Source organism: Oculina patagonica, chromosome 3, assembly GCF_052425735.1.
Source record: "Oculina patagonica isolate OP01 chromosome 3, crgOcupat, whole genome shotgun sequence".
NCBI lineage: Eukaryota > Metazoa > Cnidaria > Anthozoa > Scleractinia > Oculinidae > Oculina > Oculina patagonica.
The window spans coordinates 21,415,198-21,431,902 of NC_135760.1; the positions used below are offsets into that span (position 1 = coordinate 21,415,198).

General features: G+C 41.1%; 1 protein-coding gene across 1 annotated transcript in view; it reads right to left on the reverse strand.

The window, feature by feature from the left end:
• Nucleotides 1–16,705, reverse strand: part of LOC144645252 (putative E3 ubiquitin-protein ligase HECTD4) — a 64,795-nt gene that overhangs the window by 2,871 nt on the left and 45,219 nt on the right. Inside the window, exons 35-45 of the mRNA XM_078504739.1 lie at nt 13,555–13,816; nt 12,347–12,737; nt 6,204–7,011; nt 4,182–5,596; nt 3,402–3,592; nt 2,458–2,724; nt 1,713–1,868; nt 1,385–1,488; nt 1,062–1,130; nt 797–949; nt 317–444 (exon numbers count right to left, since the gene is read on the reverse strand). Of these exons, the coding sequence (XP_078360865.1) occupies nt 317–444; nt 797–949; nt 1,062–1,130; nt 1,385–1,488; nt 1,713–1,868; nt 2,458–2,724; nt 3,402–3,592; nt 4,182–5,596; nt 6,204–7,011; nt 12,347–12,737; nt 13,555–13,816 (3,944 nt within the window). The remainder of the gene's footprint in view (nt 1–316; nt 445–796; nt 950–1,061; nt 1,131–1,384; nt 1,489–1,712; nt 1,869–2,457; nt 2,725–3,401; nt 3,593–4,181; nt 5,597–6,203; nt 7,012–12,346; nt 12,738–13,554; nt 13,817–16,705) is intronic.

Here is a 16,705-nt window from a genome sequence, read left to right on the forward strand (position 1 = left end):
TTCTTATTGTTAGCAGGGTTGCCTTACTTTTGTCGTTAAAATAAGGCACTTAAACCTTGAGAACACAAGACAGCCGCATTTGACGCCAAACAGAACAACATCAGTATTACACCCGGTCAGTTATCAACTTGTAGTTGACTAGACAAATAAACAGTAGGACAAATTCGCTGTCTCTGAAAAGCTGTCAAAGTGCTAAGGCTCGATAATTCAGCTTTCTAGACTCACACGGACGAACCGCGGTGGTGTCTATAGAAAGTGGTCGCTTTATTTGAGTGGACACCAACAAATATTACACATTAAAGGAAGAATCACTTACGTGACAGCAATATTGGCTCCATCTTTACGCAGTTCCACTTCCTCGCCGTCAAGTGAGGTGTAAACAAATCGGTACGGACACAAATCCGCCTCAAAACACAATGTCTGGAATTCTTCTATGCTTTCCATCTTTAAAGAAAAGAAAGTACTGTGTCAAACAGTGCAAGGTCTGCACACACGAAGCGACCTGCAACACGCCCCCTGAGGTGTTTAGACGAGGGTCAAGTCGCCTCATGTGTACCGACCTTTTTTCAGAAGACATGTCGCGTGGAATTTGTCGCTTCAATACACACCAGTTGGAATGCGAAAAAAAGTCTGTCCATACGACGAAAATGGTTATTTTTGTTCAAACGCGTTTCCTTGCGCATTTTCTCGGCTTAAAGCCGCTTAACAGACAACTAATCAACAAACTGCGGTTGGTGGCCAAACATCGGTAAAAGAAGTTGGTTTTTGTGATCATTTCACGGAGAGTCTAGCTTACCTCAGAAAAGCGTCGTAAGTAGTTGTAGGTGAGGATATCAGTTTCTCTGAGGTCGTCATGCGGGTCTAACGGCAGGTTTAAAAGGCTTTTCCAGAATGAAGGCAACAAATCCAGGGCGAGAGGAATATCAGATCGTAATGCAATCCCCAATAGCTGTGTAGAAACGATATAATTTATTAGAATGGAAGAAATCTCCCCTGCGCCTGTCAATAGGCTCGTCACGCGACGCATTGGCCTAAGGACTGGAAACCGAAACTGTCCTTACCTGACCAAAGAAAATCAGCAATTTTTCCTCCGCGTAGGTCATGGGACCCGGCTTCATTATGAATTTACCCTACATTCACCAAACAGGAAAAAAGTATGTGTCCCCAATTAGTCTGTTTAATTACGTTACTTTACTTTACAACCATTAAACACAAGTTACAAAGTTTATCAAATCATCTTCTCGCGGGAAAGTGGCGACCTTACAGATGGTGCGAGAATCATCATGATCCCTCAAGGCCTGTTTTGACCGGTTTAGGAGTCAATGGGTTCAACAACTATAAAATTCAACTCCACCCCTACACAGTACCACCAAACAGGACGCACCTTGTTCTTGTTCGCGGCCGAGCTGGGACAGGGAACTAGCAGCCCCACATGGGTACCCTGGAGTTCACGGGCCATCAGCCACATGAAATGACGAAAAGAGCCACCTAGGAAAGAACAGATGTTGTTTTTTAAAACTATTATGATTCGCAACTTACGGGGTAGACCCCTCAGAAGGCTGAAAGAGCAATTGCCTGCCACTGTAACCTCAGCAGCAATAGTATAGGGCATACTGACAAAACGGATTGCTAACAGCAAACATGATTTCTGTCAGCCACGTTTAGGTCATATACACAACGCTTTAAAAGCGTTCCTTTAGAAGTAGTATTACCTGAACCCAGGACTTGCTCTCCTCGGAGCTGAACCTTGAGAGGGAAGACTGGGTCGCCACCGGTCGCGACCTTGACCCTGAGTCCACTCGAAGGAAGGGCAGAGATGTCACGTGCTGCCTGACAGAACTGTGGTCCGGCTGACGATACTTTGTCCGCTGAAACGATATACGCAGTACAGTTAACCACCCCAGAAAGGAACACAATGACACCGTTAAGGACTATCGATATCAATATAACACAGGGTCTAAGCGAACGTTGTCCCAGTTTTCATAGCATTGAGTGACTAGGAGTATTTCTACTCCTCCATAAATGAGATGCTAGTTCACCGCTGGGTTACCACACTTAGGAGGAGGCAGCGTTGCCGAGTGGTTAGAGCGTTGGACTTGTAATCCGGAGGTCGCGGGTTCAAGTCCCGTTCTGACCACTAGCTGGTGTTGTTCTTGATAGACCCGAGTTCAACTCCTCGGCTGCGTTTGTAAATAGCCAACTGGTCTGCCTCCTGCCAGTTGGGTTTTTTTACCATGTTATGTTCATTTACAATATTTGTTTCACATTGGCCCTGAAAAACCTCATTGGGGGAGTGGTCAATTAAGTATATTATTATTATTATTTTATTATAACACTGCGCCTCTCCCAGTCTTAAGCGAAAGAAGTATTAAGCGCGAATAGAGACGTTATTTTACGCAGGCAAAAACGTATAAATATCATAAGGTGAATAATCCGTTAATCAACCTACGAACAAACCTTCTAAGGCTTCTAGTGGATCTAACGAGACTTCAGGCGGCGAGTCTTCAGCTCCGCGATGGGCCGTGTGGTTGAGCACGTGATTTAACAGCGCCACCTTGGTGTGATAGAACAGGAGCCCGCGAGCTTCTCTCAGCAGGGTAGCGGTGCTCAGGTTGTACGAGTCGGCTGCTCGAAGGTCCGTCACGGGTAACAGCAATCGCTCCACGTCTGAATTTAATGACTTGAGGAAGGCAAAGCGACTCCTGAGGCTACGAAGGGACAGACCTAGGACAAGATACAAAATTTAAGTGTATTGCGTGCAGTTATATAGAATAAATATTTTCCTATCGTATATATTGTCATGAGTTGACTCTAGTAAAAATATGATACAATTTTACTTGAGAGGAAATACAGCTTAATAGCTTTCATTTGGATGGTCAGACACTGCGGTTTCATTCATAACAAACAGTTTAGTCCACATCAAAGTTTTAATAACAAGTAAAGTAGATACTATTCAGTAGAAACTATATTTAAAGTCAAAAAACGTGGGGAGTGGTTGCCCAGTCTCCCGAGCCAGAGGCTCATGTTGAAAACGCTCGACTGAAAAATTAACATTATAAGAACTATACAAAATCTCAGAAGAGTTTGAGTCAAACATTAAAAGCACGACTTTCGCATGTTCATGTATGTCTATTGATTTCCATCATCGCCATCTTCCGCCATCCTCTCTTCCAGAAGGGTTGCTGTCATTTTTCGAGTTCTATTAAATTGTTGGGTTTCCTGTGGTCTATATAGTCTTCTCACCTTTCATACAAAATGCCATCACGCTTAAAACGGTCGACAGTTACGTAGCTTTAAGAAGGTGACATTTTAAGCGTTAACCTTTTGTACGTGACAAACGGAGACAACTACCTGTTTTTTTTAGCTGAGGGTTACGAAAGATTTATCAAGGTTTATCTCACCCTGTAGTGGATGGAAGTCTTCGTTAGTAAGATCAACCTCAGAGAGGAGGAGTTCATCTGGCATGAGACGGGACGGCGTGGTGGACCAAGCGCGGCACAGGGTATCCACATACAGGACAAGGGCGTGGTCACGAGTCACAGGCCAGTTAGCATGGTCTGATTCCATCTCCGAAGGAAGGAAGTATGTACACCTAACAATAAATCAGTATTGATAGTAAAACAAACGTACACGAACGAAAAAAACGATTGAATGGATGGACAACTGAACGAACGAACGAACGAACGAACGAAGGACGAATGACCGACCGACCGACTAATCAATCCACCTATCGACCGACTTAACGAACGAACGAACGAACGAGGGCTAACGAACGAACGAACGAGCGAACGAACGAACGAGCGAGCCAGCGAACGACGAACGAGTGAGCGAAAAAACAATGTAAACAATCGTACATGAACGAAAAAATGATTGAATGGATGGACAACTGGACGAACGAACGAAAGAACTAACGGACGGACGGACGGACGGACGAACGAAAGAACGAAAAAACGAACGGACGGATGACCGACCGACCAATCAATCCACCTAACGACCGACTGAACGAACGAACAAACGAACGAACGAACGAACGAACGAACGCATTCCCTTTTCCTCCCTCCCCCCTTAGGCCAAATCGACTCATTAATACGGGATAATAAAATTATTAGATTAAATAAGGGAGTGACATGTCACTCACATAGTCAACATAACATGAAACATTTAGTGATAACATCACTCACCTCTTAAACTGTAAGTCATAACCACAAGCAATGAGTCCTTTCCATATTGATCGCACATCTTGACTGCCCCTAGTTAACGCCCAGTTTACAAACCCGTTCAGCGCAAGCGCTCTTTCTTCGCTTCCTTCGACAGGGCTTCCGTGATCCCGTAAAAGTTGCGTGACAAGTTCCACGGTTGACTCTTTTGCGTGACGCACGGCGTTGAAAAATGTTAACAGCAGGTTCCCGGGTGTCACGCTACAAATTTGATCCTTTGTCAAAAGTCCTCCCGATAAAGAATTATCAAAGGTTTGATTTGACTTTGTTTCGCTACGTACATCATTGTCCATAACATGGGGAGAGTCCTGGCTTGAAACGTCTAGTGATTGTGGTCGTGCCACGGTTTGAGCTGGAGGTTCAGTTTTCTCAGCCGCAGTTTCTTTGCTTTGTTGTGCAGATTCAACAGTCTTTGAATCTGACGGCGAATTTGCCAGGGCTGCGTCAGTTTCACTATCTACATTGACGGATTTAACTTCACTGTGCGAGACAAGCGCACAACTTGAGAAAATTTCAGCCAGCGCCTCTCTGGCTGATTCGGATATCGCTTTCACATCTTCGCCACTGAACAGTCTCGCGTTTAAAAACTCGTCAAATACAGCGAAAGCAGTAAGCTCGTTTGTTCCTTCCATGAGGAGTTCAGAATTAACTTTCGCAACTCCAACGCTAGAGTCTGCCGAATTTGGATCCTTTAGAGTCTTACTGGAAGCAATCGCCTGACACACAAGATCAAGCTGGCTTGCACTCTTCAACTCTACTACCGCATAACCCAGGATCCGTTCGGGCTTATCTCGCTGGGCACTGGGCAAGAGCTCCGTCATTGACTTTACCCTAGAATCCACTGCCTCGCTTTCTTCTTCATTGCGCGGCTTCTCGGCGGTGACGCGTGGTTCAACCTCTGGAATATAAACGTTGCTGGCGTAGATACCGCCGCTTGGTCTACAAGCTTTCTTTATGGTATCCACAGCTTCTTTCTTACTCAGAGTCGTAGCAATGTTAGTGATGACTAGAAGTCGTTGTAGAGCGGTACTTCTGGTAGAAATCACCGCTGCCAAGCTGTCGGAGAGCTCCGATGAACCACGCGGGTCTCCATGGATAAGATTCCGCAGCAGAAGTGTGGTGCTGACGATTTTATCAAACCAAGGCATGCTCTCTGTAGGAGAGGTAACGCCGTGCCCGAAACCACGCTTACGCCGCCGCACGCTGCCGCGTCTTTCACTCGCCTTGATCTTTGGGGACGGCGGACCAGAAGACGCCGCCGCCGTCTCCGTTGAGGAGGGAGGGACAACGGATTCTGTTTCAAAGTTAAACATGTTCTCAACACTGGTCGGCGGCGCAGACCTCACTACATTGTCAGTTAAATCTGAAGTGACTGCAGCCTAGAAAGAAAAAAAGAGAGTTTCATTAGTACGTGGGCAAGTGTCCCAACACTTCTGACCCGCATTGATTCGCTTATTCAGTTCACTGAGTTTTCCCCCAACACTTTTTAAGACCAAACTCCGTTTTGAAGTACAGGGTGGTTGCCTTACTGAATGTTGATCTACTCTGGTTGCTAAAATTCTACATTTAATTTTAAGCAAACATCTCCGTGGTCTGCAATTCTCGATCCTTGAACTCAGTTAGATGGTCTTACGAGCAAATTGGTTTTGACTTCGTACCTTGCATACCTCGCACGCATTTCTTGCTCGCTATCGCAAAACAATTTCTTTCCCGATGTATGGTAACCAACAGTTCACCTAATGTTTTCACCTCACGTCACTAGGGCCAGGTAGTTCGAAAGCCTATTAACACTAACCCAGGATTAAAAGTAGATCGAGGGTTCAATTTCTTTTGTGTTTTTATTGCTTTTTATTGAGTTGAGTCAGCAAAAAAACTATGGGACAGAAAATAAAAACAGAAACCTCACTGAAAAGTTAATCGTGCTTGGAACAACAGGGCCCTTAGTGCTAAAAAGCCCTGAACGTTACAATATCGTTCTATACTTGCCTGTAAGGCCTCCCGCACTTCCTTAAGTGACAATCCCCTGCTTGACCTGCCTCGGCTGGTAGAGACTTCATTTGCTGCTGAAACAAGCCCAAGAAGTGCCTGCAAATAAGACGAAAACTCGCTGTGCTCGAAATTACAGTTGAGAATAAAATCCAGCGCTGCAGTATTCGTGGCCGAAAGTTCTTTCTCTAGCAGCTTCTGTAGTTCAGTTCGCAGGGGGGCCAATCTTGATAACACCAAGTCTAACGTGCCAAAGTGGTCGGCAGAATGAGATTGGTTGCCCTGTGTCTCCACATGGTGACAAGCTTTGAGCAGCTGTGCTAAAAGATGGTAGATAATCTCCTTGATGACCGCGGGTAAGTCCGACTTCAACAGAAATGAACTAAGAGTATCTATCAAGTTAAGCACGACTGTTTTCTGAACCAAAGCTTTTCTCTGGTATTCTGCGTCTTCCGCGTTGTCAACGGCTCTGTTCTCCGTATTTCTTGAAGCCTCCGCGGCGTTTTCCAAGTAGAATGAAACGAACTCTTCTATAAAGACAAGCGAAATGAAGAATTCTGCCGGGAAGGCGTTCAAATGAAGCATAAGGCCCTCTGTGGCCGAGGGCGCGAAGTGTAAATGCAGACGATTGCAGGGAAGAATCATATCAGGATACAGGTTGATTCTGCCAGAGGCTGAGGTGTTAGGGTCGGGTGCATTGGGATACTGAACAACTTTGTACCGTGCGACTTGCCCATTTTTGTTTAGCTTCTGGTTCCCATGGTAACATGAAATTGACACACATGGTGAACGGGGGTTGGTCACGCCTCTGAAAAAAAAAAAGTAAGGCTTAATTTATCGTTGTTAAGCTGCTTTTCTTCTTGTTACACTCTAAAGTCCACGTCAAAAAATGAATACTTAAAATGCCACATACATAGGAACTATGGGTGTTAAATTTTAAGTGTCATGGTCAGAAAAAAATCAAAAAAATTTTGGCCACAGCCAAAACTCATACTTTGTCAGTTTGAGGGCCTAGGTATGTAACTGAAAGATATGAAGTTAGTTTTTCGAAATATTCAAATTTACGGCAGAAAACCACGAATAACGGTAATCGTACCGGAAGCTCAAATTTCACTTCTCGACAATCCGAAATTTCACGCTTTTCAGCTTCTTGCTACCAAGACGTTTCAACCGCTGTAAATCTTTCCTTACCTTAGTTGCATAGATTGACTCTTCCTTTATTGAAATATAGTTAGTATTTTTATCTCTGATTATTTCTGAGCCAGCTGAGCCTCGATTAAGTAGACACATTTTTCTCATTTAGGAAAAAGGCTAAAATAATCCAAATTCAGTGAGGAAAAAAGCTGACCGGTAGTGCTTCAAATCTTCTGATATTTTAGCCAAAGAGAGTCCAGTCGTTGAATTTTAGGTTTATGGTTTCAAAAGTGTAGGATCTAGTAGCAGTTTTTAACAAAGGTCGATCAAAGGTCGACAAAATTACAATTCCGCGGCTTTGAAAAGAACAACTGAAACACGTGACACGAAACATGCAATAGAGTAATTTGTATATTTTTTAGGCAAAGACAACACGGTAAAATTAGCTTTGAAGTTTTATACGTTTGAGACTTTAGAAAAATAGTATTTATCCTAAAGATTGCCTACAATAGAAGAAATACCAAAAATAACAGCACTTGAACTCTCCCTGATGTTCGTCACGAACGAGCGACTTGGAGCGGCGAATGACAAAAATATTTTCCATTGATTCAAAGTAAGTCATATTCTGAAATAAGAAAAATCTATTTTCTTTAAACTTTGCCCACCAATCTGTCTTAACTAAAAAACGAAACAGCTTTCATATTTGCAAATATCGCAAGAAATATTTTTTTAAGAATTACATTCAATTGGACCACAACCGGCCTATTTTTAGCAATGGCGACAACTGAAAATAGGAAAAAACGTCGAGTCACCGCTTCGAAAAGTTATGCTCCAATTTTAGGAATTGTCTTAACTCTCCTGGAATAAATTGGACCTTTATCTGTATAAAGCACGCAATTTTGGTTCGTTAAAAAGAAACAAACAATACGGAATATTTTTGATTTAAAGTGTACTTGGCCATCTGACGCCAACGGCTCAAAAAAATTGCACATTTTCAACGGGTCATTGCGCAAAAGTCCAACTACTTCCGCATTACATTTGTTTCCATACCAACTAAAAAGAAGTCAAAGAGTATGGAAATGGAAAAATATGTTGTGGTTTAAGCGAGCTTTTAGTGCAACCAGGCGGCAACTTGGCTTATGTTGCGAACATGTTTTGTTTACATTGCAACAGCGGGCAGTTGCTAACGCGAAACCAATTTAGCATAAACAACACAATATTTCGTAAACATTGTAACCTTACAAAACTTTATATCCGCTCACACAATAAAACATCATTTAAAACTCGAAAACCTTAGCAGCTAGCGAGTCAGCAAAAAAAATACTGTCGCCTACCTGCAAGCCGGTGAGACAACAAAATTCATTGTCAGGTCCGCCATGGCCATGTTATTGGATTCCACATTTCTTTCTGGTTTTCGTCAACCATAGTATCCGCAGAAAGATTCAAATGGTAAACATAACACACATAACATAACATTGAACATACCACATGATTGTGATAACTGAAACAAATGAAAGAAAGTTGCGGGCAACACATCCCAAGAAATCAATCGATCACAACAGATCGGCTTGAACAGTTGATTGAAAGTTGCGTCACGCAATCTAACCTGAATCCAACTGCCTTATGGGCGAACTGAATAATTATTGTCCAAGAATCGGACTGTCCAAAACATCGGCTCTAAATATTTTTAACAGATGTATATGTCCTCGTGTGCACCATTTTGGTATGTTTATTAGAAACGAAGCTTACGTATTAAGCTGAAAACGTATTTAGCTAAAAGAAAACTCAAACAGTCCTATTCGCGGACGGGTTTTTTCATTCCCCGGTTGGGCGGGTTCGTTAAGGGGGGGGGGGGGTGTAATAGAGCTCAATTGACCTCATCATCTATTCCTTCTTACGGAGACAGAAGTAGGGTGGAAATTATCAGAAGGATAGAAAAACCCTGCACATTTTCTGGCCACACTAAAAATATAGCCAACGAAAAAGTGAACAAGACATTTTTGCCTAGAAAAATTTTCTACTCAGCCATTAAAGGAAATCTATAAGCTTATACTACCGTAATGTGAGATACGTTTACAAACCTGATCTTGTCGGCCATGTGCACATTTAGCACATCTCTGCTTCTAATGGCTTTTTTATCACCACGGTGAGTGGGATATTAGAAAGGCCCGTGCTGTTTTGAATATTTCCTATGAAAAACTAGAATGGCGATGCTTGGGACTTATATAATTTCGCCTTTCTTTGATGAAGACAATCCAAATACACCTGCTCTTGCAAAAACTAGTTCGTGCTCTAACAGAAATGCCACGAAATTAAATGGTTTGCTATAAGATCATTGCAGTCTCCAAGACGAACGAGCTCGGTTATCCCCTTCGATTGCCGCAACTTCCTCTATACTTTGAAGTGTGAAACAAAAAGCGCAACTCCTCCATTTGTTTTGTAAGTTGATAATGCTTCGCGAGAACAACAACAAAGTATGAATGACAAGTGCGTGGCGGCGTGGTTTGTAAAGACTTATTTTTGTTCCACTTTTTATTTCTTTCTTACTTACCTTTATCGTTTACTAGAACAATTTATTATTTTGAAAAAGCGCGTTTTTTTGTATTTGAAAAGCGAGCCTAAAATTTCAAATTTGGAAGCATCCAGATGTAGATGTACAGGAAGTGGTCGAAAACAAGAAATCAAACAAATACGTCGGTCAAAAATATTTACAGCCCATATTTTGGACAGTCCGATTCTTGGACAATAATTATTCAGTTCGCCCATAAGGCAGTTGGATTCAGGTTAGATTGCGTGACGCAACTTTCAATCAACTGTTCAAGCCGATCTGTTGTGATCGCTTGATTTCTTGGGATGTGTTGCCCGCAACTTTCTTTCATTTGTTTAAGTTATCACAATCATGTGGTATGTTCAATGTTATGTTATGTGTGTTATGTTTACCGTTTGAAACTTTCTGCGGATACTATGGTTGACGAAAACCAGAAAGAAATGTGGAATCCAATAACATGGCCATGGCGGACCTGACAATGAATTTTGTTGTCTCACCGGCTTGCAGGTAGGCGACAGTATTTTTTTTTGCTGACTCGCTAGCTGCTAAGGTTTTCGAGTTTTAAATGATGTTTTATTGTGTGAGCTGATATAAAGTTTTGTAAAGTTACAATGTTTACGAAATATTGTGTTGTTTATGCTAAATTCTTTTCGCTTGAGCAACTGCCCGCTGTTGCAATGTAAACAAAACATGTTCGCAACATAAGCCAAGTTGCCGCCTGGTTGCACTAAAAGCTCGCTTAAACCACAACATATTTTTCCATTTCCATACTCTTTGACTTCTTCTTAGTTGGTATGGAAACAAATGTAATGCGGAAGTAGTTGGACTTTTGCGCAGTGATCCGTTGAAAATGTGCCATTTTTTTGAGCCGTTCACGTCGATGGCCAAGTAGACTTCAAATCAAAAATATTTCGTATTAATAGTTTCTTTTAAACGAATCAAAATTGTGTGCTTTATACAGATAAAGGTCCAATTTATTCCAGGAGAGTTAAGACAATTTCTAAAGTTAGAGCATAAATTTTTGAAGCGGTGACTCGATTTTCACTTGTCGCCATTGCTAAAAATAGGCCGGTTGTGGTCTAAATGAATAAAATATTAAAACATATATCTTACGATACTTGCAAATATGAAAGCTGTTTCGTTTTTTAGTTAAGACAGATTTGTGGGCAAAGTTTAAAGAAAATAGATTTTTCTTTTTTCAGAATATGGCTTACTTTGAATCAATGGAAAATATTTTTGTCATTCGCCGCTCCAAGTCGCTCGTGCGTGACGAACATCAGGGAGAGTTCAAGTGCTGTAATTTTTGGTATTTCTTCTATTGTAGGCAATCTTTAGGATAAATACTATTTTCCTAAAGTCTCAAACGTATAAAACTTCAAAGCTAATTTTACCGTGTTGTCTTTGCTCAAAAAATATACAAATTACTCTATTGCGTGTTTCGTGTCACGTGTTTCAGTTGTTCTTTTCAAAGACGCGGAATTGTAATTTTGTCGACCTTTGATCGACCTTTGTTAAAAACTGCTACTAGATCCTACACTTTAGAAACCATAAACCTAAAATTCAACGACTGGACTCTCTTTGGCTAAAATATCAGAAGATTTGAAGCACTACCGGTCAGCTTTTTTCCTCACTGAATTTGGATTATTTTAGCCTTTTTCCTAAATGAGAAAAATGTGTCTACTTAATCGAGGCTCAGCTGGCTCAGAAATAATCAGAGATAAAAATACTAACTATATTTCAATAAAGGAAGAGTCAATCTATGCAACTAAGGTAAGGAAAGATTTACAGCGGTTGAAACGTCTGGGTAGCAAGAAGCTGAAGAGCGTGAAATTTCGGATTGTCGAGAAGTGAAATTTGAGCTTCCGGTACGATTACCGTTATTTGTGGTTTTCTGCCGTAAAATTGAATATTTCGAAAAACTAACTTCATATCTTTCAGTTACATACCTAGGCCTACAAATTGACAAAGTATGAGTTTTTGGACTGTGGCCAAAATTTCTTTGATTTCTTTGATTTTTTTCTGACCATGACACTTAATAAATTCGAAACCGTCATATTTGCCATACTCGTGTAGCATTAACGCTGTTGGCTAAAATAATAACTACAATTTAAGAACAGAACAAAACAGTTTAGACCAAAAATCTGTGAAATCCCCGTGACGACACTCCTTTAAATAAATAAATTGATTGATTGATTAAACGATTGATTGATTGATTGATTGATTAAATGATTGATTGATTGATTGATTGATTGACTGACTGACTGATGTCGTACTGCGTGAACTTCACTCAGTTTAAGGAGGCATTCCCTGGGAGTACTTTTTTTAACCAAAACCTCTGTTATTTGCAGAGCTAAACAAGCCATATACAGTTTGTTTGTCATATTCACATGTCAAACTTGTATGACTTTTATATGACGAACTTCCATTGTAAAGATAAAAAGTTATAATTCCGTTCACTAACCCAGCGGTAAGACATCCGGGATCTTCCCTGCACGAGACTACAGTAACAGCGGCGCCAGCGAATAACACCTCCTCGTCCTGTTTTCCTGCGGTAACAGGCAATTCCCGATGGTCTCCCCCCAGGGGAGCGTCTTTCAACACCTCGCAAACTGTATTCACTATCCTTAGTACTTCTTCCTCGTCCTGTTCGACCGCCAGTGATAAGAGCTTACGAACTTCAGAGAGCAAGCAGGTAGGTTCACTGAAGAACATCGCACTTGGCTGCAAAGTGTTGGCCGTGAGGCAATGACGGGGGTCTGGGGCTGAGTGGGGTGACGTCATGATGATAGTGCCGTCGGACTGGGGATCAGCCAATAGTTGAGTGGCAAGAGTTTGCAAGAGAGACAGGATATCTGCAAGTTGGCAATATTAAACTGAATACGTGTCACGCCTAATCGAGTCAGTTACGGCCATATTTTTCAAATTAAAAATGTGGCACAGCTCCTTTAAATTCTCCTTCCTAGCGTAAAATGACATTGATATCACTCGATATCAGAGATATTTTATCTGTTATAGCAAGTAAAATTTACATAACATATCAAGACCGCTACTTTAATTTACCGAGAAGTAACAGGAGATAAATCGAATATGCAACGAAAATTAACGTTAGACAAAGACACAAGAAGAGAGATCGAGGAGAGAGATCATTTTTTCCCACCAAGTGCTCCACAGCAAGTAATAGCAGTTGTACATTGTGGCAGCAGTGGGAAAAATTGCCCAACTTCGATATATTAAAATTGAGCCTTAAACAATAGACCTCAGTACGAGGCTCCGGGAAATAAACAATTGCGTTTGTGGCGTTTATTCTCCAGAGCCTCGTAGTGATGTCTATTGTTTCAGGCTGAATTTTAAAATATCGAAAATGGGCCATTCCCTTTGTGTCAAACTGAACTCTACATAGCCTTTTTCAGGAAAAAATGCATGTAGCCAACACGAAAGGGCGGGAAAACGTGTGGGAGCGAGTCACGATTGGTTTTGGTTTGGCTTTTGATTCGTTGAGAAAGTGGCGCGAGTTTTTTTAAACCAATCACAAAACGCAGTAATTCAAAACCAAAGCAAACGCGAATTAGTTTCGGCACTCAAGTGAAAATCGTTCTATAGATTTGCCCCCAGCTTCAACTTGAGACGAAAATGTGAGAGTTGGTGTTTGTACATTAACCTGTTTATTACCTGTTATTTGGTTGTCACTCTCCGCCTGCTTTGCAAGCAGCTTGGAATGCGCCTCTCTACAGTACATCCGGGACAGACAAGCCTCGTTTCTGAGCAGGTCGCAGTAAATATCCGCGCGCGTGCGGTCCTCGCTACAAAGAGCCAGTGATGACGAGCGTGCTAGCCCAGCGGTCGGCCGCTCCAAGGCACTGATTGGATACCAGAATCTCATAAGCGTGCCTTCTTCTCGGTTGTATGTTTCTACTTCTGCTAAACCTTGCGGCTGCACGAATAGAAAAAAAAATCAAGTATAAGAAAAAATTCTAAATAAATTACCTTTTTTTTTTATAAACGGTTGTGTTTAAGTTGAAAGCTTGTGGGTCCGTGTATCTCCTACCGAACTGGAATTTGGAAGTGTTGGTTTTTGTAAAGGAAGGAAAACCGGAGAACCCGGAGAAAAACCCGCGAAGCAAGGACGAAAACCAACAACAAACTCAACCCACATATGACGACGGATCTGGTAATTGAACCCGGGCAACAATAGCGGGGGGGGGGGGGGGGGGGGGGAGGCGAGCGCTCTCACCACTGCGCTATCCCTGCTCCCCCCCCCCCCCCCCCCCCCTGATGAGCACTGACGAATTGTCTACCCAAAATTTTTAAATTTCTCTCTCGGAATGAAAGCCAAACACACCTATTAAATTTGAGAAAAATGTTTTCAGTTTTCTTACTATCTGCTAACCAAACACAAAGAAAGCTTGCAATGATGTCTAATTTTACGGAATCGGAAGTGAACTCAGCGTAAAGTCAGTAAAGTGCCTTTTGGCATGAAGAGATATAGGTCTAGGGTATAGGTAGGTAAAAAAAGCTATCTGCTGTGGACACTGAATTACGAATGCTTGGAAACATACAATTATTTATTATTTTTTTCTCAAACAATACAAACAGTCACACCAACAGCTTGCGTGGGGACCCTGTGACCCAAATTATTTGAAAAAAGATATTTCATGAAATCATACCAAATGCTTCAGTACAAGTCAAATATAGCAAACTTTATAGAGAATTTCTTCGATTAAAAGCTGAATAATTGTAGCTTTAGTGTCACAAAATGTTATGCAAAAAACACCCACTCTTCACTTATAAGGCGGTGAAAGGAATGTATAAACTAAGAGAAAGCAGCACAACTCCAAGTTTCTCTGCCAACAACAATTTTTCACGGCAAAAAATTAAATTAAAATTTTTCGCTTAATTGTCACATCAAATCAGTCTACAGTCTGTTTATACATTCATTCAGTATAAAAACGTTCGACTCATCCGTAGCGCACTCCACAATGTTCAGTACTGTTCATCTTTCAGTTTGTCCGCGACAGCGAACAGCCTCTTCCGTCGGATAGATTGTGCCCGATAGCTGACATGGCTGATCTTCACTGCTGCTGGTGGCCGTTCTTCACTGCTTTTCTTGAAACTCTTCTCGGATAACATTTCATAGAAATCCAAAGGCTTCATGAAAATGTCCACGTACAACAACTTTTGCTGCCTGAAGGAAAGTTTTGCCATCGTTTCTCGCAAGTGTTCTGGAAAGCAAGGCTCTACGTTGAATTCAGGAAAGTCACTTTCGTTGTCGCTTTTTGCCATCGCTTTCTGAGGTTTTGGGATCTGTTTAGTCGCTCTGCAGTCTGAAGGCCACTTTATCTTTGGCTCTATCGTACCAACGACTCAACCTTAACTCACTTCAACACCTAACTTATAGCTGGCGTGGAGTGTTGTGACGTATTGTTGTTTTTGTCAGGAAACCTTTTAAAACAGTTCACTCACTCCATTTATGGATGAATGCCGCAAAACAAGTCCTGCCCACGCGTGTTTGTTTTCGCAACTTTCCATATATGGCTCTATAATTCCCAACTTTTGACGCCTTAAACTGTTCGTTAATAATACAGAACACCTTTGTTTTTCAATTTCTCATGTTGTTTTGAATCTTCTTCCGCGTCCCCTTCCATATATGGTTGTACGAAACTTCGACGTCGAGTACCAGGTTTGAAGAAAACTCGTTTGTACATTTTTCGGCATATATTTGACAGAAAAAAAATACCAGATGGTTTTTCGTGACTTTTGGAGAACAGATCCTTCTATTTTTCAACACTGTAAACTCAAGGTAAATGTTAATTGCAAAGTTGTTTTTCAATTTTCCATTGATTATTTTGTCTCGCCTAATTACTCCATTACTGGAAAATCAAGCAGACAGCTTATTTTAATACTTGTTTTTCAATATTCTATTGGTCGTTCTACCGCGCCTAATTACTTTTAATTACTTGTTTTTCAATTTTCTGTTGGTTGATCTGCCTAATCAAAATCAAGCCGACTTTTTTATTTTAATCCTTGTTTTTTAACTTTCTCTTGGTGGATTTGCCTCGCCTAATTACTTCATTACTGTAAAATCAAGCCGACTCTTTATTTCAATGCTTGTTTTTCACATTTCTATTGGTTGATCTGCCTCGCCTAATTACTTCATTACTGTAAAATCAAGCCGACTGTTTATTTTAATACTTGTTTTTCAATTTTCTGTTGGTTGATCTGCCTAATCAAAATCAAGCAGACTTTTTATTTTAATACTTGTTTTTTAACTTTCTCTTGGTGGATTTGCCTCGCCTAATTACTTCAATACTGTAAAATCAAGCCGACTCTTTATTTTAATACTTGTTTTTCAATTTTCTGTTCGTTGATCTCCCTTGCCTAATTACTTCAATACTGTAAAATCAAGCCGACTCTTTATTTTAATACTTGTTTTTCAATTTTCTGTTGGTTGATCTGCCTTGCCTAATTACTTCAATACTGTAAAATCAAGCCGACTCTTTATTTTAATACTTGTTTTTCAATTTTCTGTTGGTTGATCTCCCTTGCCTAATTACTTCATTACTGTAAAATCAAGCCGACTCTTTATTTCAATGCTTGTTTTTCACATTTCTATTGGTTGATCTGCCTTGCCTAATTACTTCATTACTGTAACATCAAGCCGACTCTCTATTTCAATACTTGTTTTTCAATTTTCTATTGGGCGTTCTGCACTTGATGATTTCGATATTGCTGATCCTAGCAATATGCAGAACGCGTGTCACATATCAACCTAGTAAATGGCCCAGCTTACCACGAGTCTTTCGTAGCTCAGTTAGTTAGAGCG